At 33.5% G+C, this 22,308-nt stretch overlaps 3 protein-coding genes across 17 annotated transcripts in view; 2 read left to right on the forward strand and 1 right to left on the reverse strand.

Moving 5' to 3' along the window:
* The window catches only part of LOC110840629 (protein pinocchio), a 39,489-nt gene extending 37,272 nt beyond the window's left edge, over nt 1–2,217 (forward strand). For both annotated transcript variants that reach the window (XM_022085795.2, XM_087358559.1), the window contains exons 3-5: nt 138–257; nt 645–774; nt 884–2,217. In XM_022085795.2, the coding sequence (XP_021941487.2) occupies nt 138–257; nt 645–774; nt 884–1,027 (394 nt within the window). In that variant the 3' untranslated portion in view covers nt 1,028–2,217. The remainder of the gene's footprint in view (nt 1–137; nt 258–644; nt 775–883) is intronic.
* A 332-nt stretch (nt 2,218–2,549) lies between these two features.
* On the reverse strand, nt 2,550–11,131 carry LOC110840628 (enoyl-CoA hydratase domain-containing protein 3, mitochondrial). 6 transcript variants are annotated; one of them, XR_002546937.2, is made up of 9 exons: nt 10,918–11,055; nt 10,397–10,536; nt 9,892–10,027; nt 9,160–9,350; nt 8,200–8,360; nt 7,586–7,700; nt 7,175–7,290; nt 6,333–6,522; nt 2,550–5,476 (listed from the first exon to the last, which is right to left on the reverse strand). XR_002546937.2 is itself a non-coding variant. In XM_022085794.2 (7 exons), the coding sequence occupies exons 1-7, from the start codon at nt 11,008–11,010 to the stop codon at nt 5,359–5,361; spliced, it is 873 nt and encodes a 290-aa protein (XP_021941486.2). In that variant the 5' UTR covers nt 11,011–11,131; the 3' UTR covers nt 2,550–5,358. The 6 variants fall into 6 exon arrangements, 2 of the variants coding, with proteins under 2 accessions (XP_021941486.2, XP_021941485.2); XR_002546938.2 differs by having other exon boundaries at nt 5,348–5,476; nt 6,405–6,522; XR_002546939.2 differs by lacking the exon at nt 7,175–7,290.
* On the forward strand, nt 8,275–21,853 carry LOC110840626 (uncharacterized). 9 transcript variants are annotated; one of them, XM_022085785.2, is made up of 9 exons: nt 8,275–8,385; nt 11,979–12,457; nt 14,114–14,315; nt 15,193–15,427; nt 16,000–16,212; nt 16,709–16,786; nt 17,778–18,728; nt 19,505–19,670; nt 20,057–21,853. In XM_022085785.2, exons 1-9 carry the CDS (start codon nt 8,325–8,327, stop codon nt 20,237–20,239), a joined length of 2,568 nt encoding a protein of 855 aa, XP_021941477.1. In that variant the 5' UTR covers nt 8,275–8,324; the 3' UTR covers nt 20,240–21,853. The 9 variants fall into 9 exon arrangements, with proteins under 9 accessions (XP_021941477.1, XP_021941479.1, XP_021941478.1 ...); XM_022085787.2 differs by having other exon boundaries at nt 19,532–19,670; XM_022085786.2 differs by having other exon boundaries at nt 16,003–16,212.
* The last annotated feature ends 455 nt before the right edge of the window (nt 21,854–22,308 follow it).

Consider the following 22,308-nt stretch of genomic DNA (forward strand, 5'->3'; position numbering starts at 1 on the left):
TGACATTTCCAGATTAATAGTGGCAAATATCTTGAAAGGCAGCTGGTTTGACATGTAAATCAATATCAAGTCAAATAAATGTAATTATGGTTTAGTTCTTTTAGCAGTAGAGTAACAGGATGTGTTTTTGTTTCCAGTGGCCTGAGCAACAGGAGTCAGAGTATTGGGAGTTCTTTGGAAGAGCTCCACAACTACTTCAACTCGGATGCTGTTCTGTCCATTGAGGAGCTTCGCCTGCAACTAAACTCCTGTTTCACGTAAGTTTATAATACTACACAATTCTGACTCACAGGAAAGTTAAATTAATTGTTCATGATGTGATTATGAATTTATGTAATTGCTGTATACCATAATAATTTTAAACTTGGTAACACAGTAACTTCTAAATCAACGAAAATCCCACAAATGTCTCTAAAGCATTAATAGTAGGTATCTAAGATGGTTACATTGGGGTTATTAATGTGCTAAAGGCTCAAAATCCATGTTTCTCTTCCTAGAAAGAAATATAATGGTATTCTTTAAAGTGTGTTCTTTTATATTTGGAAAGTAACAGTTGCTTTACATATTTTAGTAAAATTTAGATTTGTTGCCCCAGAACTATGACTGTGCAGTTTATATGATGGTTATGTTTCCCTGCACAACAGGTGCGGTGTAAGCTGGCATGAGGACCACGTGTCATTGGACTGCAGGGAATGTGGTGGTTATTCTTTGGAGAGACCTTGCCCTCTGTGTGATGGTCGCTGCAGCAATGTCTGGAAGCGGGATCTCACCATGGTGAGTCGATATCAGACTAGTAAGATGAGCATACTTCATGCCAGTCTTGTTAAAGAAGTATGTATGGCAGCAAGGTATTAATTAGAAAGTCTCATTTATTTGCTTGCAGTCTCATGCATCTGGTAAAGCACGCTGGGAAGGTGAGTGCGCGCTGAGACGTCAGCCAGAACCAAATCTCATCTTCAAGTCCCTTGCAGCAGAAGAAGAATCTCGGCTGTGCAGTCGGTTGGAGAAGTTAGGTGCCAGCTCATGACGATGCTCACCACATTAGTGTCAATGGACCAACAGAACAGACAGATGGGCACGGTCTACAAGACCAACTTGAGTGCGTGTTCCGAATCTCGTGTCCCATCATCCCACCTTTTAAACTGCGCTTAGAGTGAGTTGATGCTGCTGAGTATATATGTGATCGCATCAAGAACACGCTCCTCCCCCTCCCTGTTATATGAGACTGAGGCATGATCGTCTGCTGCCAGCGTTGCCATCGCCATCACCATTTCCACCTTTGCTTACAATCAGCTAGGAGATGCATGTACAGTCAGCAAAACAACATTCACCTTCACTTCATCTTCTTTCTTCATAAGAAGCATTATAATTTATTTTTCTGTAACAGGTAAATTCGTGTGGCCGCTATATGTTCGTAATCAGTTTCAGTTAACACGAGCTTAAAAAATGCCAATAAATCACAGCAGAAACTTTTGAAAATTTTATACTGTATCTTGTCCCGTATTAAGTGTATTTGAAACGCTGTTTAAACATTTTGTTTTAAGGGAATAATTTGAAACTTCATCATAAAAGTCAAGATCTGATCCAGTAATAATGAATTTGATACACTTGTATTCCTTATGTTGGTTCATATGCAAACACTTTGCTTATTTAATCACATAGTAACATCTGTATTTGTAAGAAAGTTGCACTCGTCATTAACTTGTCAGGTTTTGTAAAATGAATTTACTTTCAATAAGAAAACCTCAATTATGTTTGTATGCGATGATGACAAATAGGGAAACAACCATTTTTATGGCTTCAGAAAACAAAATTAATGTACTATTGCAAAATATCATGTGCTTGTAGATTTGGGTAAGTTTGAAATATCTGTAGTCTTTTTCTTGTCATGACTGTGGTTAAAGATGTACTTGAAGTGATTTGAGAGTAATTTATTTCTGTGAAGAGTTCATATTGACTGCATTTATATTGTTCCTTTTTTTTGTTAACACATACTTGGGCATCAAAATCATAAGGATTTTTTCACTATAAATTTCAGACTGAAAAGATTATAGTTATGTAAGGTATTTGTTTTATTACTGTACTATGTCTAGATGTTTGAGAAGTAATTTATAATTGTCACAAATATTGTTCTTTCCAAAAAAGACTTGTAATCATTGTTGTAGTCTAATGTACTTCATGACAATTGAATGATGAACAATAAAAGAACTAGTGTTATGACATTGTTTTTATTTTACACCTATAATTTCCTTCTGAATTTCATAAACTGTACCTATTATATATTTTCCATGGTGTAGGCTATCCACTGATAATGTAATGACTAATTTATCTCATGCAGTGCTAAATAATCACAGCAGTTATTGCAGAGTTTATGAATAAATTACAAAAACTGTTAACCAGTGATACACAGTAAACTCAGATTGCAAAATGCTATCACCAAAGATGCTGGAAGTTTTTATCTTAACAAGGAGAGGTAGGAAGAACACTGTTATCATTGGGATGGCAAGTTGACATTGAGGGACTTCTGAACCACTACTGTACCCACACAGTCACAATATTTATAATGTTTTACTGTTGCAAAATATTTAATTGACAGTATGTTCTACTACAGAAATAATTTGATAAAATAACTGTGCTTATAACATCTTCACTGCATATATATTTATATAAATAATTTTCAAAACATTTTATAACTTGTGCATAATTTGTCAGTGAGATCAGTATTTCACAACCAGTGTGCTGATATATGAGTTGTGCTGTGGAATTTTGGATTCAAATGCATTTGTACAAAAATACTGTTTGCTATGATTCAGACTTCTCAGAATAGACACTTTAATCTTCATATTTTGTTTACCTGTAATACATGTAATTTATTACTGGTTGCTAAAATATGACTTAAATTTTTCTGTGAAATCCAGTGCATATTGCAAACAAATAATGTAATACAAATTATAGTAAAGTACAAACAATAATATAAATATCCTTTATGGGCAGTCACACATAACTTCACAATAAAATGTGTGCCTTATGATTTTGAAGTATATTTTATTGTGCTGCCACATGGAAAGGGTTGTGAAACACTGAGTTAATTGAAGACATATATTTCCATTATTTATATGATAATATCCCTGATTGTTATATACCAGCCCAAATCCATACACTGAGCAGGTATAAATGTATTTGGGTTGCTCTGTGTTGTTCATAATGACAAACTGAAAGAAGAGTGGTAGAAGTCATGTTAATGATATGGATTTTTAAACTGCTTAATGTAGTGTTTACAAGGTGCTGAGAGATCTGCATCAATCTCTGAAAGTATAAGGTACAGTCTTGATGTATATAACAATTAAAAATATCAAATAAGGCTTCCATTTATGGCTACCAGACACACAGAAGCTTAGCATGCACCATAAAAAAATCCAGAAATCATAGATAAATATTATGAGTCAGGCTAGCTCAGTCAGTATAGTTGCTGACTATGGCTGAATGACCAAAGTTTGGTCCATGGCAAGGACAAAGGATTGTTCTGTGCCTGAAAACGTACAATTATACAATTGTTATCAAGTAACTAGAAACAAATTTTATCTAGACCCATTAGAATAGACTCACAGAACAATAACTGTGCTTTTACAAATTTAGCAATACCTTAATGAGTAGAAATGCATACTCTGAAGTATTGCTTTAAGAAACAGACTGAAATTGGTTTCTACACTTTCACTCACAGAAAATGTTCTGTTACAGAGCTGCTCCATTCGCTTCTGTTACTACACATTCGGGGTAAATTCATTTCTGTTTTCTAGTTTTCTTGATACTAGTTTGGTGATAGAGAAGCCTGTGATATTAGGATCGAAATGTTCGATGCTGAAGATCTGTTTATCCCTTTGCTATCATAATGTACAGTATAATACCTTACTGGGCTAAGCTGATTTATGTTTCAATATTACAAACATCCACATATAACAGAACTTCTAAAATGTAACACCATAAGCACCAGTTTCATTCTTTAGTAGCAGCACCACATCTTGTTTGTACTTAAAAAATTAACATATTAAAAGATTCCCTTCTTTTGAATCGTATATACATGCACCATCAGACTTCATCTGTATACATGAAATTACAGATGAAACTTATAAAAGACAACAAATTTAGTGATAGAATTTTTTAAATTTAAGATATTACACAAGTTTTAAAATAAAGCATTTAAAAGTTCAATGACAGAAATATGACTGATACACGCATGTAACATATAAAATTAACAAGCAACCATAATATTGAAAACCCTTCCAATAATTGCACCTCCATAACATTATACAAGTACAGTGCTTGGCAGTTCACAGCTGGAAAGTATTGTCTATGTAATCATGTACAATGTGGCTACACTATATATTCCAAGTTTTGCCCAGTAAGAATGCAAAACTAAGCTTTTCAGAATTTATTCTAGGGTCCCCAACCATTATGCAAAGCTACTTTTCAAGAATTGTTTTCATCCATTGAGCACTTCATAGTACAGAAACCCATACATTTGCTTATACTAAAAGGAGAAACTAAGCTTATTTAATTCCACTTCCGATTGTCCGCTTTGAGATTATTAAAATTTTAAAGAATAATTTTATTACATTGTATACATATTATTTATACCTTCGTTCAGAAATAATTTTCCACTGTGGTATTTCCAAACATTAACACATGGAAATTGGTTGCAAGTAGGAAAATATTGCTATAGAATACACTTAAAGGATATGGATTAGTGGATTTCATTAGTGGCTAGTGTATGTAAGTTATATTTCTGAAGCCCTGTCCCTGCTTATATCATAGAGTGATAAGCCATAAATTTCTATAGAGATGGGGTTAGGACCAGTGATTATATAAAGTAGTCAGTACTAAGAGACGAAGTGACTGTTCTGAAAATTTGGTTACAAATTCATATTTCTATGTGTTGGTATTATTATTAGTATAATAATAATAATAATGAATTGAATTGAATAATAATTATTGTTGTTAATATCATCTTACTTGGGGGATAGTGTTATCACAGTATTTATCACTGACTTTTGATGGAACTAGTCTCTACAGACAAGAACCTCTGATCATAAATATTTTTTATTAAAAATTACATTCATACTGTCAAGAAACAGATGAGTAAACTCCACTGGTTGGGGATCCATTATCTATGGTGGGTTATTCAAACAGTATAGGCAACATATTCTGTAGTAGCCTTCTATAGTTTTATCACACTGTGATGTTGCAAACCTGTGCACTGAAAAAATATTTAAAAATTGCTTTACCAAACTAGTGTGATTTTCTTAAAACCTGTGATCCCAGCTGTTGTCATTAAACTACCAAAGGTCACGTTAAAATCCCCTAATGACATTTCTCAAAACCATGAGTCCAGACTGGTTGCCTCTTCTCTATGAAACTTCGAATTCCTTCCTGACAATCAACCATTGACAGATTGTTCACCATTATCTCTTGCCCATCCCTGAAAACAAACATTTATTTTGTAAATATATATTTGAAAACAGGAATATAAAACAAAGATTTTAAATACATGTGATAGTAAGAGGCAACATGATGTATGTTGGATATGTAACAGATCCATTTCTAAAGAAGTGTGCTAATTAAGTACACTTTATATTAACAATAATCTATACTTTTCATCATGCTACTTTCAGAGTATTAGCTATGCTTTGAAAAATCAGGAAACTAAATGACCAATGTTTCACACACACACTGAATTTTTAGGTTTAAATCTTCTTCATTTACAAACTTATACGAGATAAAATTGCTAGATGTTTGGTGATGTGCTTTCTTTATGTACAGTAGGGTTTGTGATGGTGTACAGTGCATGTATTATCATCCTTTAAATGTGCAAATGCTGTTTTTCTCAACTGAAGTCACCACTCACATGTGCAACATAACATCTGAACAGGAGGTCAGACCTTGAACACTGGTCAAATCCTAGAAGATAAATTCAAATTTCTTACAGTTCAAACCACCTTTTTAACACCTAAGCCAGTGTAATCATGGTGGCATGGAAATTCAATCCTGGCCATGCATATAATAGCCAGCTGCTTTTAATATAGGTAGTTATTTAGCTAATCAACTGGATTTCAAACATCTCACTGACCCCCCCCCCCCCCATAAAAATAGAGCCAAAATTCTTCTCAGATCCATCCAAACGTACATTAAATTATTTTTGAACAAACACACAAGATATAGTATGTTTCCTTAAATGTTGTACAAAAAAGGTAATTTTTAAATATGACATCTAAAATCTTAAAATAAGTATGTGACTGTCAGTTTTGTTAGGTGCAAATATAAGGATGTTACAGTACCATTACACAAGGTCCACACTCAACCATTGTACACATGTAAGTGATACAATGAAGTCTTTTAGATAAGCTTACAGCAACGCCGGCTCTATCAAAATCACTTCTTTCAAATGACACTGGAAAATGCATAACTGAGGCACAGGATGTTCAGTAGGGTGATGTCAATGCCATCGATCATGCACACGTAGACCACCTAGAGACAGTAATTCATTTAGGATGGAAAAGGTTTAAATGGCAATATGCCATTTGAGTATTATATAAGTTTGTGAATAAATGTTTTATTCAGAATCCTTACTGTAATTAAAATGCTGAGAAACATTTTAGGTTCCCAGTTTGAAAGTGGGGATTATTTACTTGAATAAAAATTAAGTTGGTGTTAACAGGTAATTCAGTAGTCAAAAGTCAAAGTACTTCTGTCTGTGGAGTGTTATGGCCAAGGGTCTTATCTGAGGAGAGATCTCTAACAAAATTGTATCAGTTGTTCCATTTAAAGCAAAATTCTGGTGTTATATTACAATTTGTAGGTGCATTACCAATACATTGAACACAATGTACTCCAGCATAGTACACATACTTTTCAAAAGCATACACCTTTGTAATTCTGTATATCTCACTGGACTTGAAGTTTATTTATTGAACATAAAAATGTATTATTGCAAAGCTATCATACTGATTAGAGTCAGAAGTTACTTTTCATTTTATTCCACGAAGTGTTTGGCGCAATTAAAGCTGCATAAATTAATGAGATCAATTTAATTAATAATTTCTATAGCAAACCATTTTAAATATAACTGGTAGTTTGGTTTCAACTTTATGTAAAGTGGAGGTGATAGAATTAATTTTACCTAATACTTTTGTGTGAATCTCTGATACCACATCTTATCAATAGTTTCAAATTTGTTGCAGACGGATTGAGTAGACAGAAGTGAGGTTCCAATTTTGCATTAATGTTATGTACTTTCTGCAAAGAATATATTAAAACCATGTAATAATGTAAGAAACAGTAAAATTATAGGGAGAAAGGAGGAAGAGATATTAATGGGAACTGTCATATTTTGTCAGTCTGACTGTTAACACACAATTATATTTTCAGTTTCATTATTAAGGCTGTTGAATTGACATTTAAAAATATGAGTCCTCTTCCTTAAAGAAGGATAGAACTGTTAGAATGTAATGCAATTATTATAAATTTAACTGGAAATTTATTAATAAATTTGTGTTGGAAGTTGGGGAAAATGCAATCAGGATAAACAAACCTATAAGCTGTTATGATATCCATTTCCAGTTGTTCATACAAAAATTTTTTCCCCAGTTCCATTACCGAGCGGCTTTTGTGACAGATGGCATCCACAACTTTTTGGACTTCTTCATCTGAAAAATGTTACAGCAAATTTTAAAATAAATTTTTTTATACCTTTTACTATGAAATACAGATAACATAGTGCAAGGATTGAAAATATGGAGAATGCTGAAATACCTCAAAATATTTTTGGAATAACAATTATCATATTTTTCCTTACTACGTAATGAAAATTTTTAATTTGGATGTAGATATGATCAAATATCAATAAAAGTACTCACAATTTGCTGAGATGACATTAGTGTTCCTCTAACTTATTTATGTAATCAATGACTGCAGGAACTTTAACAGAATATCTTTAATCATCAAAAGTGAAAACTCTGTATGAAAAGGGTGAAAATCTTCCATCTCAAAAGTAGAAATAAGATTCCTAAATTCAAATTATATCACCTACTCAGACTGGAGTATTTAAAACATAAAGTTTCTCAACGTTAAATACTACACAGTCTGCATTATTTCATATACAGGTCTTTCATAATTTTGCGATTTTGTCTACGTATGTTTCCATACCTAAATTTTCCCGTGTGACGATTTTACTGATGAGACCTGCCTGCAAAGCTTCATGAGCTGTGAGAGGAAGTCCAGTGAAGAGCATCTGAGCAGCAACTTTCCTAGGAACTGCTCGGCATACAGCAATGCCAGGAGTGGAGCAGAAAATGCCAAAATTGGCACTGAAGATTTGGAAAATCAAATTAGGTACAAGATGATAATATACAACCAAAACTCTAATGATTTACCACAGATGTGATTGGCAGAATGAGTTTATTTTTATATATAACAACCACTTAAAAATAAGAAAGAAAATCAGAGCTTAATTTATCTGTGAAAATTTATCATATTGAAAGAAAAAAATCACTGTGGCATTGAAAATGTGATGATTAAATTATGAATTTCCTCTAGTATTTTTTATTTCAGTTGTTGAATGAAAAATTTAGGTTCACAACACAATTTAATTTCATGTCTCTTAAACAGCTGTGCTATTGAACATGTCTTTTGGCTAGTAATGCTTTATTCACTCATGTCATGTTTGGGAGAGCCTTTCCACAGAATTTAGTCAATACTGACATATTACTGTCAATTAACAATGATTAATCCTGCCTTAGTCTTAGGGCATATGAGTAACAAATGTCATTTTAATTGACATATTCTCAGTATCAAAGGTGCTTACATAAAAAGAAGCACATCCAAGTTAAGTCCTGGTTGAGATTACAACATTTTTCACTAAAATCAAAGAAATACACTGTAGGAAGTCATTCTCTAAAGGTTTGTGAGAATGCTTTATTCATGACATGGATACTTTGTATTGTCTGAGGTGCATTTCATTTTGATAGCTTGTTCTGTTCCGTCTTCAGGAGATTGGTTGTCTTTGTTCTGGGAAATATGTTTTATTACTTTTATTTACTGTAATAGGATAGTTTCCCACAAAGTTACAATACTGTCACATAAAAGACAGACTTCAATATCTATTACCCAGGTGTTGAGAATGAGCTGTTCTCTGTGCATATAGCAATGTCACAAGTTGCCACCAGCTGGCAGCCAGCAGCAGCTGCCAAACCTTCTACCACAGCAACAACTGGAACAGGACATTGCATGATTCCAAGCATGAGTCGAGTGCAAGTGGAGAACACCTGGTTGTGATACTCAGTACCTTCGTTGGTGGTCTGCAAACAGGAATTAAGTTTCCACATAGAGTAAAGTCTTCAATGGGAAATTGAACTTCAGATGTTAATCAGCTTACAATTAAGCAATAGAGATTTCACCATGCAAATGTATAAAATATAATCATGATAGTACTGTCCAGGTTCGAGCTCTGTAGCCCTGGAAGGAATGCAGAAACTGATGTGGGTGGTGGCAAAGAGAAGGAAATGTATATACTATTCAGAATAAAAGAGCTAACAGAGTTCACTTTTGCTCTGCTTGTAAAAGTTTGCTTACTGGTTTCCTTTAGTATCTGTCAGTATAGCCAAATGCGAGTGTAATTCACTGAGGGCAGATCCTGTCCATGTCACAGAGCAGAGGCTGCCAGTCACTAGTTTCTCACCATGGAGGCAAATTTTCAAGGTGGATATTAGTAGTGTATACTAGGTAGGCAGTGGCCTCCTGATTGGCTCACTTTACCTTATTCCACCTCCTCTCCCCCCATACGTTGTCCCACAGGACTATAGAGTTTTACCCAAACTGTATTTATAAGCATGCACCCACCAATTCCTTGAGATTATGGCCAGCTGAAAACACTTTTCCTTCACCATACAGAACAATGCATCGTAAGGCAGGATCATCTTGGTTAAGAGTAATATTACTTATGAGATCTTCCATCATCTGAAGTGAAAGAGCATTCCTATAAAATAAAATTTTACAGACATTATGCTCATTGTGAAAAGAAGCATATCAACCCTTATGCTAGCAAATTTGATAACACTTGAATTATTCAAATTACTTTTTAATGTAATATTTTATTTTAGAAAACTTTATCAACTTTTATTTCCTTGCAGTGTTATTTGTCTATAATCACAAAATGAAGGAAGGGTAGTTTTCTGCTTTTGTGCACTGTGGCTAAATTAGGTTATGCAGCATTCTGTAATTCTGCATTATTTTCTCAAATAAATAATTTTGTTTTATAAACAATAATAGGTGTGGGCCATAATAGCAGTAATTCTAACCTCAAGTTCAAGATTAATTGTGACTCATTAAGAAACAAATCATATACCTTGTTTTCTGGTTGGTCATAATGATTTTCCGTACTCCATCAAGCTGACATGTCTTTGTCAGTGGTTCCGTAAGTGTACATGAACTGTGATGTATGTGTGTAAAATTACGTTTTGGAGGAGTTCCACGTATTCTAGAAACCTATCACAAAATGATATTATACAACACAGCTAAATTTAATTGTAAATTGAATTTATGAACAGAAGTTGTTATAATTGGTGTTACTTGGATTCTGGGTTTTGAACCCAGTAATAATAATTGTAAACATTTAGTACTGAGAACTTATGCTTTGTGAGTAAACACTAGGTTATGGTAGTAAGAATATTTTGAACAAACTTACAGATAGAATTAGACACACTGAAAACTGGTTAAATATTTATAGAACGATCTGTACTGTCTTATGTACAAGAGAACAAAGGGTATGGTACTTGGATATAATAAAATTATGCTTTACAAAAATAACACTACATGTAATCATATGATAACCTTAACCTAAATATAACAAAATATGCTAAAACGTACATGTTTACAAACTGCTACAGACATGCGAGTTGAATTAGACATCGCAAAAACTTTCATCAGTAAAGTAACGTGTGCTCTTACGTTTCGCTGCATCGATACTGTTATTTGTAGTTAAATTTATTTTATGTTTACACAAATACGAATGTTGTTACTATAGCAACCTGTTCAAGTGAGTCAATATCCAATCATCATTAAGTTTCAGGTTGCTCAGAGCAACGAAAATGGCAGAGCCAGAAGGTATGGTAAACATACACTATAAAATATTTTATATACTTTTCACGCATTATTGGGTGTACATAGTAAAATAGGTTATTAGTCAGTGAAATTTATTCATGTATAATGTCTTATATGAATGACTCAAATGGACCAACATGGTATTGGATGAAAAAGCATCCTGTAATCTTCAGGTGTTGTCTCCTACGCGTGCTTTCATATTCGTTTGACACCGCATCGTCTGCTGATTTATTTTGTGTAATTTATTTGACATTTATGCTTTGTATTTTTGGATGTAATGTCCATAAACATCAATGAGGTATCACAGAGATATTATCCTATTTATTATCTTGAAAATGGGCTTAATTCAAAGTTATCGAATATAGTAGCCCACGTTATATTCCAGAATGTCATTATCACTAAATAAGGAAACATGATGTTATGTGCAGTTCGAAAGTGGGAGGCGGTGTGGCGAATTATATTGCGTTTGAACATTTAAAAGTGCTTTTCTTGATTTCTTTGTTCGTTGAAGGTCATAACATTCAGTGTAAAATGTTTCCATTGCTGGCAGTGACCGAACATTTCTGTTTTGATAAAAAGTATGTTTTATGTGGTGTTTTTAACATAACTTCTAGTATGTAAATTAATTTTCTTTTATGTGGTTGAAAACGTTGCTCATAATAACTGTCACTTATGTAACCAGTTCCTTCAAGTGCTGCTCTGGTGTGGAATATGTTTCAGTGTCACATTTCTCTCCATTTATAAAAACCTCATAAAATTGCATCAGTAAGAAGTAAGCGAACTTAATGTAAATTGTTGATTACATTTTTATTGCATTATAATTTCAGATGAAATTCCATCCATGTTACTGCCTTGCACAATTTGTAACAGAACGTTTAAGCCAGAATCACTTGAGAAACACATTAAAATTTGTGAAAAAAATGTGAACAAGAAGAGAAAAACTTTTGATTCCTCAAAGCAAAGAATTCAAGGCACTGAATTGGCAGAATTTTCTCCAGTTATTCCAAAAAAGGCTGAGAAGTCTCCAGTCAGAAAATCCAAATCAATATGGAAGGAGGAACACCAGGAGTTCGTTAGAGCAATTCGACAAGCTAGGGGCATCAATGAAGTCCCTGGACAGAGAAGTTTACCACCTGTGGTAGCTCAAACAAGGTCAACAAATAATGAGAAATGCCCACACTGCAAGAGAAATTTCGGACCAAAGGCTTTTGATCGACATATAGAATGGTGCAAGGAACAGAAGGCTCGAATTCCAAAATCACCTGTTAGTTTCTTAGCAAAGGAAAGGCTGGAAGCTAGAACCAAGGTAAATATAATCAGAAACTTGTTAAATGCGATTATGGTTTTGCTGTTTGAAAGGAAATAATTTATGTTTGTATGTGGGATGATGGAGAGTCATCCTGATTAACACATTTGTTGCCATACACATTAGAGATTGTGTGTGTTAGATTTTCTTTACAGCACCATCAACCTCATTTCACAATGTATACACATATTTCTTACTTAAATGCCATTTTTCTGACACAGCTGTAGAATTCATACATTATATTTGGATTATAAAGGATATAAATATTATATGTTATTAATGTCTGTATAAAAGCAGCTAGAAATTTAATTTCAACCCCAAAACATTGAATAAAGACAATAGGTGATTAAGATTAAGTACTAACTAATGAACTCTGTGGTAGCAGAACCTGCAGGTTAAACACCGGCAACACCAAAGCCTGCCACCGGCAGTGATCAAGCCAACTCCATCCGTTTGCCATCCTCACGGCTTACCTCCTAAGATCCATCTTGATGTTGTCCTCCCATCTCCTTGGTGTGTCCAGTGGTTGTTTCTTAGAAGGAAGTCAGGTACTGCTAAGCAATGTGTGGAACAAGTCAGAGTACAATGTATCACATTCACAAAATACCTAGAAAAATATTGTAGGTACAAAAACATACCTCAAAAGTATTATAAATTATAACTTATGTTTCTATCTGCTGCCACTCTGCATTTGATTGTTTATTACTTATGCATGTTTTGACCAGTTATGCCATCTTCAATACATGTTCATCAGTGTGATACATTTGGTTCGCTCTACATTGAATTATGTGATATTTATAGTCAAAATTGTCTGTTATAGCCTGTACCTAGTACAGATTATTCTTACAATTACTACTGTGGTACTATCCATATATTAGATATGAAATACATTCCGTATAAATTTATATACATTTTTCCTCTTTCTCACCTCCTCCACAGAGCACTGACTAACTGTGTGTTATCATCCTACTTATATAAATTACCTAATTTATTACCTTGTTTGCTTGTATTTGTTTTGCATGATTTATCTCCTTGTAACCAAATTGACTTAATTGAATTATTATTATTATTATTATTGTCTTTGTGTATTAATCTGTCTTTACTCTTGTAATTTCTTGATAATCTGTTGTTTGTCAATAGCCAGAGTAGCTGATGCACCTATAAACCCACTGTTTGTTGTTGTTTTGCCATATTTATTATTGTGTTCTTTTGTGCTGTGTCTGTAATTGGCCTTCTGGCTGTTGATGCAGCACACTAATAATAAAGAATTGAATTGAATTAGTTGAGTTTTATTATTGGAGTTAAAATATAAAATTTTGCATCCCTTCATTGCTTAGGTGTGTGTACATTATACATTTTTGTTTCTTATATTACCCTGCTATACCTATGTACTTATTAATATTTGCTGTTGTCAGCTATATGTTATTGTCATTGGTGTTCATATCACATTGTTCTAAGCCACATCATTTTCAGGTATTAAAATTCTTTAGCGCAGAGAACAATGTGATCTGTATGCTCTACAATATTTATGTGAACCTAGTACCACAAGATTTTAAATTAGTGGTTTTAATTTAAGTTCAGTTTCAGTTCACCCTCAGGTAGATTTTTCAACAGGTTTACAACTTACAGTTAATAATTCATTTGAAAATTTTACAGTATCGGGCTCCAGTAATAAAATCAAAACGTTCATTGACCAGAGAGAAATATTCTCATCATCTTCATGGTGGTGGGAGTTCTTTGGGCAGTCGCAGCAACTCTATCAATTGCAGTAGTTTGTCAGTGTGCAGTAACAGTTCAGGTCATACTGTAGCAGCACCAGCAGAGCCTAGCATTAAGACAAGTGCTCCTCGAAGCCCAGGTACTTAGTTATGTATTTACACATGAATGAGGAAGATGGGCTGAAAGGCCACTAATTGAAAATGAGACAAAGAAGGCTGTGTCATTTGAAAATATAGTACTCAGAGGTAGAAAAGTGTAATCCAGTTTGGACTGTCTTCCAGTGCTTTATTTGCAGTTTTTATTATGTTATTGGCCTTGAAATTTGTTTATTGCAGATATAAACCTTGTTCACAGTTATACAGTTTTCTTCATCCTGTTGTCATTTTGTCCCTCTTTGGTTAATTATACACCTTACTCTCTCATATATTCAAATTCAACACATTGTACCAATAAGTATTAAAAAACTCTAATGAACTGACTACATAGTGCAGACTTTTTAAAAGTTGATAGCTACTAAACTGGTTAAAAAATTGCCTCCTTTTATGTAACCCTAAGGTTTATTACTTTGTATTAAAACCCATCATTGGTCCATACTCTGAATCAGTTGAATCCATTTTACAACCTCACACCTAGTTTCTCTTAACAGCCATTGTAATATTTTCCTCCAATCTGTGCATAGGCCTCTCAAATTGAGGTTTACAGACTAAAATTTAAAAACACATTTTTCATCTCTCTTATTCTATGCTACATGTTTTACCCATATAATTTTATTTTCAGGATAATTATTCCTAATGGTATTAGACAAAGACTGCAATATATGATGATAATTGAAACACTTGGTAGGAAATTAGTTATCTCTCCTTAGGTAATTATTTAAATAAACATTTAAAAGAACCAGGTAAACTACCATTCAAAATATGTATAGAAATATTATTTGTTATACTGCGTGGTATATTTATCTTTTGGGATGATAGACTGTGATGCGTTATGAGTAAGCATGTTTAAATTTGTTTTAGGAAGTGCACCTTCCTCACAACATAGCAGTGCAAGGGAGAGTCTGAGCTCTTCAACTTGTGGGCTGGAGCACAATAATAATGCACCATCCCACAGAGTACAGCACAGTAATGGCTCTCCATCCCGCAGTCTACAACGCAATAAGAGCTCTCCAGCCTCTGGTCTACAGCGCAGTAATATGCCTCGAGGTAGCATTCATCAGTTAGCGTCATCTCCAATAAAAATAATTTCTCCAAGGTATGTCACTGTTTTAAAATTATGCTTGTTACAGTGATTACATGTTTTCATATTTTTTGAGGCCAAAATTTAGTCTGTAGTTTTCCCATTTTATACATAATATTCATTCTCTGAGAAAATAACATAAATTGAAGCTATTTGGAAACAGTGTTAAGAAAAATATATAGGCCTACAAGAGATTAAATAAATGGGAAAATGTGAAAATTACATAAATGGCATTGCAAAAAGATTTGTTGAATTCTGATGGGAAAACCTCTTGGAAACAGCCACTTGGATGATAAGGCAAAGTTGAGAAGATAATATTAATAGGTTATGTTAGTAAAGATTTGAATGAACTGTCTCAGATCCTTTGGATCCTAATAGAGAAAAATAGTCAGTATACTATTCTTTTTCTTTTGAGTTATTTAAATGTTAAATATGTATGCAGTATGTTAAAACTGATTATTAGATTATTCTCATGCTATGGTATTAGAAACTCTTAATTATTGACTGAAATATAAATTTTGTGCAATGAACTTCTCATTATGATGTTTGGTACATAAGTAAAATTCAATGTATTTTATTCCACTCAGTAGGAAAGATGGTGCTAGTAGGAAGGGGGAGTCAGTGACAAAGGTCCAGTCTTCACAGAAGAACTCTGCAGATGAGGGCTTGCAAGACATATTTTCCTCTTCCTGCAATATTGCTCGCCTCAGTCTATCTGGAAAGAACCCTAAGTCTATTTCTGCCCCGTTTGTTGCTGTTGCCAGAAACAGGAACACAAAGAATGAAATGAAGTCAAATAGGTGAGATCAGTATTTGTCCTTTATTAATTATACTAGCCTCGTGTATGACCCATCAGTTGATGGGAATAAACTTTTCTGTGTTGAACAGTAATGCAGTTTATTGTAGAATTTTCTGTGTGAATTGCTTGACAGACACAGAATAATGTCATTAAGGTGATTGGTCAGAAGCAAAGTTTGTAGTATCCTGTCATTGAAAGTACAAAGTTACAACATTTCTTTATAAAGTCAATTAATTGTGAAACATTTTCATAACAACTGAAGCCAAATTTATGCCAAATGCAGATTGTCATACCTCACTGTAGCCTTAAAAGTTTGTCATTAATCAATTAAAATGAAAAAAAATAGGAGTGAAATAGGTAATACTTACTAATGTCTGTTTCTTTGAGTCCTTTCTGCAAAACTGCTGGTTATTTCAATTATCCATTTACATAATACATTTAACATTCATTAATTTATGATCACATTAATGTGTATGTGGGCATTGTTTTCCTAACAGGGTTAAACTTCCGACATTCTTGAACAAGGGCCTTACTCCCAGTATACCTAGTATGGCCCTCATACTCAGTAGTACAGTGTAAGTAAAGGACTGATGTTTTTGTCACTAAGAGCAGGGGTTTTCAGCCTTTTAAAACCCTGGGGCCATCCATACCAACCCATAGGCTGCCATATTATAAATGCCAACAATTTATTGAGACTTCATGGCAATTTATTTAAATGCTACTAAGTTACTATTGCAGACAAGTTCATATATTAATCTACTTAACATTTTTCTTTAGTAAATTTGCTGATTTTTTTCCAAATATTTTCTGGAAAGTAAATATTTTAGGTAGTAACTATCTTTTACTATACATTGTATAAAATGTTAATTAAACATATGTACATAGGTCAAGTGACGCTGGTAGGTTGTAGGTTGAGAACCCTTGACTGAGAGTGTTTTTTTCGCCATTTGCACAACACAGTGTTTTATTATTCATGAATTCTTTTTGTATTTAAAATATTACAGTTTCTTCAGCAGGCATTTATTCTTATCTTGTAACCAGAAATAAGCATCATTTTTATACTAAAATGTTTGACACATTTATTGTGCAGCTGTATAATAAGTATTATTTTATAAAGTAATATCACAAGAGGATTAGAATAAGTAATCTGGAATATATTTTTTGTAGATGCAGTTGTTTTATTTACCGTAGAAGTATGAAATACGTATATGTTGCATCATTACAGTCTGTCTTTAAATAAATGTTGGAAGTGTTTAAACTGGAATATGACGTAACAGACCTGTGTTGTTCTGCTTTGTGGATGCTATTATTTAGGAATTTTAAAATGTAGTATATGTTCAGAGATAATACTAAGATTAAGATATATTGGTTTTTGAACAAAATTAGTAAAGGAATTTATTAAGGAACTTTCATCCCAGGAATTAGAGAAACTTCTTTGAATTAAAAATGCAAGTTTGTTATATTAGTGTAAATTTAAACAATCTGATTATGCATAATTGTTTATATAATACATGTTTTCTTTCATATTAATTTGTGATGATTGAATTATTATTTTATTCTTTCTAGTGCCACTTCTGAAGAAATGTATGATCCTTACGTTTCGGCTGAGCGTCAAATGTTGGAGCTTCTATCTCATGGAGACTGGCCAGGGATATCAGAGATAGAAAGGGAACAACAAAATCAGCAGCAGCATCAACAACAACATCAAACACAAGTGTTTACAGAGCCACCTGTTCAGTCTCCACCAGTGTCTTCAACTCCCCCAGCACCAAATGAGTTGCGTACATCTCCAACCTCTGCATTTATTAAATACTCCTCTTCTAAACCTCAATCAGATGTTCCATTGATGGTTGACGAATCAGCACTTGATTATCCTTCTTCTGACTTCAATGATCTGATTATCTCAGGCCATAATCCCAGTTCCCTACAATCTCCACATAACATTTCACTTTCCACACTTACCTCAGAATATGATAAAAACAGTTATAATATTAACAATAACAGAGATTTCACTATCAGCCTCAGTAACCTTAGTCTTTGTTCAATACCAGACTTTGATTTTAACTTTGATTTAGACATAAATGTGACTAACCGCAGCAGTAACAGTAGAAAGAAATATAGAAAGAAGCTTGAAAATGCAGCCCTTGCACTACAACAGTCTGTATCACTCTATCATCCAGGACCCGTAGCAAATGATGAGAGCCAACTGGAGATAGATGATGTAGGTGATTCTCTTGTACATACATCAGAGACTGAAGATAATTCTAGTCCATTACATCTTACATCCTCTTTTCCCCTTTCTATTTCTGACCCCAAACCTGTAAGCACATCCTCTTTGTCAGTTGTACATGCTCATGATAATTCTGAAGAACTGAATGAGAAATTGGAGGCAAGGAAGAAACGTCATGAACTCAGCAAGAATAATGTTCATGTAGAAGATGAATTTACTTTGCAAGACAGTCACAATAATCACCGATCTACTGGCAGTAAGATCAGTGGAGATTCAGCTTACAGCAGGTAAGCAACCACACAAATAGTAACATTTGATAATTGTGGAAGGGAGGTATCCTTCATATTCCCATGTGATAAATGATAACCAATACAAAATTGTTTTAACTGACATGTGGGTAGCACAGTATCCTTTCACATTTACCTAGGCCTTCAAACAGGTTTCTTCTCCATGACGTTTTTAACCAAAATTATACAACTCGCTCACTCATGAAGCAGAGTTCTTATTGAGAAGCCACATTAATCACTCAGCCAGTGAATTGTCTCAGCCTAAAAGTCTCTTTACTTTGTGAGATTTGAGGTTTTCACAGCAGTGATGATGTTCTTCTGGATTTTGGCACCATGTTGACTAGTTGATAAATTTGGACCACTCAACATAGTGCCAAACCCAGAACATCATCATCATTTATTACTTTGTTCATAAGAATCCACTACTAGACCTTATCTTTAGTAGCCAAATGAATCAAGATCACATTCTCATGATCTGTTTCTTTAAAATCCATCCTAATGTTGTGGTTTCCTCATTTTCCAATGATCAGGGAAAGTAACCGAGTAGTCGATAGTCATGGTTTTGACCTTTCTAAATCTCCTCCTAGTTTCAGATCATAAGCATGCCAAGTTTGAGGCAAATTGGTTTGTCCATTCTTGAGTTTTAGTGAACAGTCCCACAATTTCAATTTTATATACAAGATAAAACATCTGTTAATTTGTCACTTTGCACACACATAAAACATGGAATGTATGCACAATTTACTAGTTTTACAATGTCCTTGATTTTCTTGAAGGAGTTGCTTTTTATATGATCCACTCAGCTTGAATCGAAAGTCCCCAATGGCTGATGTTGGCTATCAAGGCCTGGAAAGGCACTCAGAAGTGATACTCGATGCTGATCGCTGCTGCCTGAGCTCCAGTGGATCAGAATCATCACTTCCACCTCTCTGTCCTGTTCAGGTCTGTACTGTGATGTTAATGAAAAATAAATATGAGAAAAATATAATTTAATGTCTCTCTAACATTCTTTATCATTGTGTGAATATTATGTTGGATATTGTTCGTTGTCTGAGGTATATTTGATTTTCATGATTGGGAGTTGGCTATACTACTATCTTTATGTTGTAATTAATACAAGTTTTTTAATAGTAGTGGATTTAAACCCCCATGCTATGCTGGACTTTTAATTGCTGGGTTTAATCCTCACTGGCTTCTATATGCGTAGTGAGCTGAAGGAATTAATTTTCTGAGGTGGGAGCACTGATGAGGCAGATTCAGTTTTTCCAAACTCAAAATTATATTTCTAGATGATGTCTGGGGGAATAACATTGATTTTATTGGTACAGATGGAAAGGCATGGTGGCAAGAGCCCTCTGCTTACTTCAGCTACACCACTGGTTCTTCAGCCCAATTCAGGTCTGCAGTCACCACCAAAACTGTCAAAGTTCTGTCATGAATGCGGCTCAAAATATCCTGTCACTATGGCAAAGTTCTGTTGTGAGTGTGGAATGAAAAGGCTGTTCATTTGAGTAAAATTTTGCAACCTGAATTGCTTTTAAACTCAGTTTTATTCTGATCCAACTTTTTCACCTAGCATATGAGGAATATAATACTCACAAGTTTTGAAATTATTTCTGAGAGAAAACATGAGATTTGATCTTATGCTCATACCACATTGCCTCAGATATTTGCTACTTCTGATTATAAACCAAATGACCAAAAATGAATTTATTTTAAAGGAAGAGTAGGAAAAGTAATATTTTCATATATTGTTTTTTCCCTCTTTTTAACAGACTTACAGAGGTTTACATTTGGTAAAGCATTTGACAAATTTAAAGTAGCAACCAGCACAATCTGCTGATATAATAAAAAGTTGTATATTGTTAATGGATTGATCTGCTAGAGTTAAAATAATTTTTGGGTAAGTTGTGTTTCATTCTCAGAACTATGTGATTATTTTATACCATGAAATCAGTGATATGTATTTTGTAACCTGCATGCTTTGTAATTACCATATTTAGTTAGAAGATATTTAGGTCACTAGGGTTTCATAATTTAGTGATTTACTTTGATTGCAAATAAGACAATATTAGCCCATTAAATGTTGTTTTCTTGTCATTTCATTTTATTAGATTGATATTTTGCTTGGAATAATGTCTTTTAATCTTAAAGAACTGTGTGGTTTTACAAATTCTATAGTTTTTTGTTACAGTAGTTTTATTTAAGATTTTGTTACCAGAACAAATTACCAAATATTAACAGTATTTTTAAGGTGCTGGAGCAAGTTTGTTGAATTGACAACAGTTTTTATCTCATATATTGTGGTATAATCACTCTGTTTATGAAAGCCTGACAAATCTGTTTAATTGAAAATAATATTAATATGACTAAATTATTGTATAAAATAATGTTTTTGTAATTAACATTATGTAGTTATGTATGTGAACACAGTGACAAAAGGCAAGGATAATTCAAGACGTATGACTAGGAATCAGAATGAGCCAAGCACGTAAATATAAAGACAAGATGGAAGTATTAATTCCATTTTTTAAAAAGACTGATTTTATTCACTCTGAACTGTTTTACTTTTTGTTGTTTTTTAAATATTTTTAAAGGATAATGAGACATTGCCTGCATTATTGTAAAATGAAATAAAGAAGTTTCTCATCTATGGGACCAATTTCATAGTGCTACATCATCTTTCATCGTGGTAACATTGTAGAATGTCATCGATACTCTGTCTGTTTAGCATTCCTGATGGTGATCAGAAATTTTACTGCAATTTTATGTTTGTTATTTTCGTTTATTTTTTGGAAACTAAGAACTTTGTTGAATAAGTGAACATTTTTGGATATGTATTCATGTTTTTTTCTGTTAGGTTTGATGGACATATTAAACAATTTGTAGATAAATCTACTAACATAGTTATTTTTTATGTTCATTTTGATGTTTATGAGACTTGAATTGCCTTTTATGTTAACTTTTTATAAACATGGAGAAAACATTTCAAACAAGTTATTGTAAAAAGATTGTTTCTTATGTATTTTATAACACATTACTTAACTGGATGATTTATAAGAATTCTGACATTTCTAAATATGGAGGAATCGGATTTGTACAAATAAAATTTAGATTGAAATTGATGGCTATATTTTTGTAATGTAAACGGAAATTCAGTGAGAAGAGCAGCTGAGTGATATTGTTTGTTCAAGAAGTTCTTTTGCAGCTGTCATGAAAAGGTGGCAATGGAAAGTATCCAGGAAGTGTGCAGTGATTAGAATTCAAAACTGTTTTAAGTGCATCTACGTGCTAGTTTATTCTAATCACTCAGCTATGGATAATCAAACAATTGCATTTTATCCAGGTAATTGTACTTATTAAATATCATTTTCTTTTTATTGTCTATGGTCAGCTTGACCGCCGTAACCCCTTTCGGGGTTTTCTTGCGAAAGTACGATGGTGGTTTCGCCTTGCCTTCCGTGGCCGTGGTTATGTTGTATGACATACAATTCACATAGAATTTGGACATTTAAAATTTACCGCCGGCTAAAATCGAGTAGCTGTTTTATTCATGGAGGCGCTATAGTCAATCAATAAC

Source organism: Zootermopsis nevadensis, unplaced genomic scaffold (assembly GCF_977971745.1).
Source record: "Zootermopsis nevadensis isolate Lab colony 2312 unplaced genomic scaffold, Znev_1.0 Znev_ptg000030l, whole genome shotgun sequence".
In the NCBI taxonomy this organism is placed as follows: domain Eukaryota; kingdom Metazoa; phylum Arthropoda; class Insecta; order Blattodea; family Termopsidae; genus Zootermopsis; species Zootermopsis nevadensis.

Bases quoted from the DNA above. Each gene is read 5' to 3' on its own strand.
- LOC110840626 (XM_022085785.2), top strand. From the start codon at position 8,325: ATGCCAGGAGTGGAGCAGAAAATGCCAAAATTGGCACTGAAGATTTGG. The intron at 14,316-15,192 runs GTACTTAGTTAT...AATTTGTTTTAG, and splicing joins AAGTGCTCCTCGAAGCCCAG to GAAGTGCACCTTCCTCACAA. The intron at 15,428-15,999 runs GTATGTCACTGT...TATTCCACTCAG, and splicing joins ATAAAAATAATTTCTCCAAG to TAGGAAAGATGGTGCTAGTA.
- LOC110840628 (XM_022085793.2), bottom strand. From the start codon at position 11,010: ATGCAGCGAAACGTAAGAGCACACGTTACTTTACTGATGAAAGTTTTT. The intron at 10,537-10,917 runs GTACGTTTTAGC...ATTTTGTGATAG, and splicing joins CTGTAGCAGTTTGTAAACAT to GTTTCTAGAATACGTGGAAC. The intron at 10,028-10,396 runs GTATATGATTTG...TTTATTTTATAG, and splicing joins ATGACCAACCAGAAAACAAG to GAATGCTCTTTCACTTCAGA.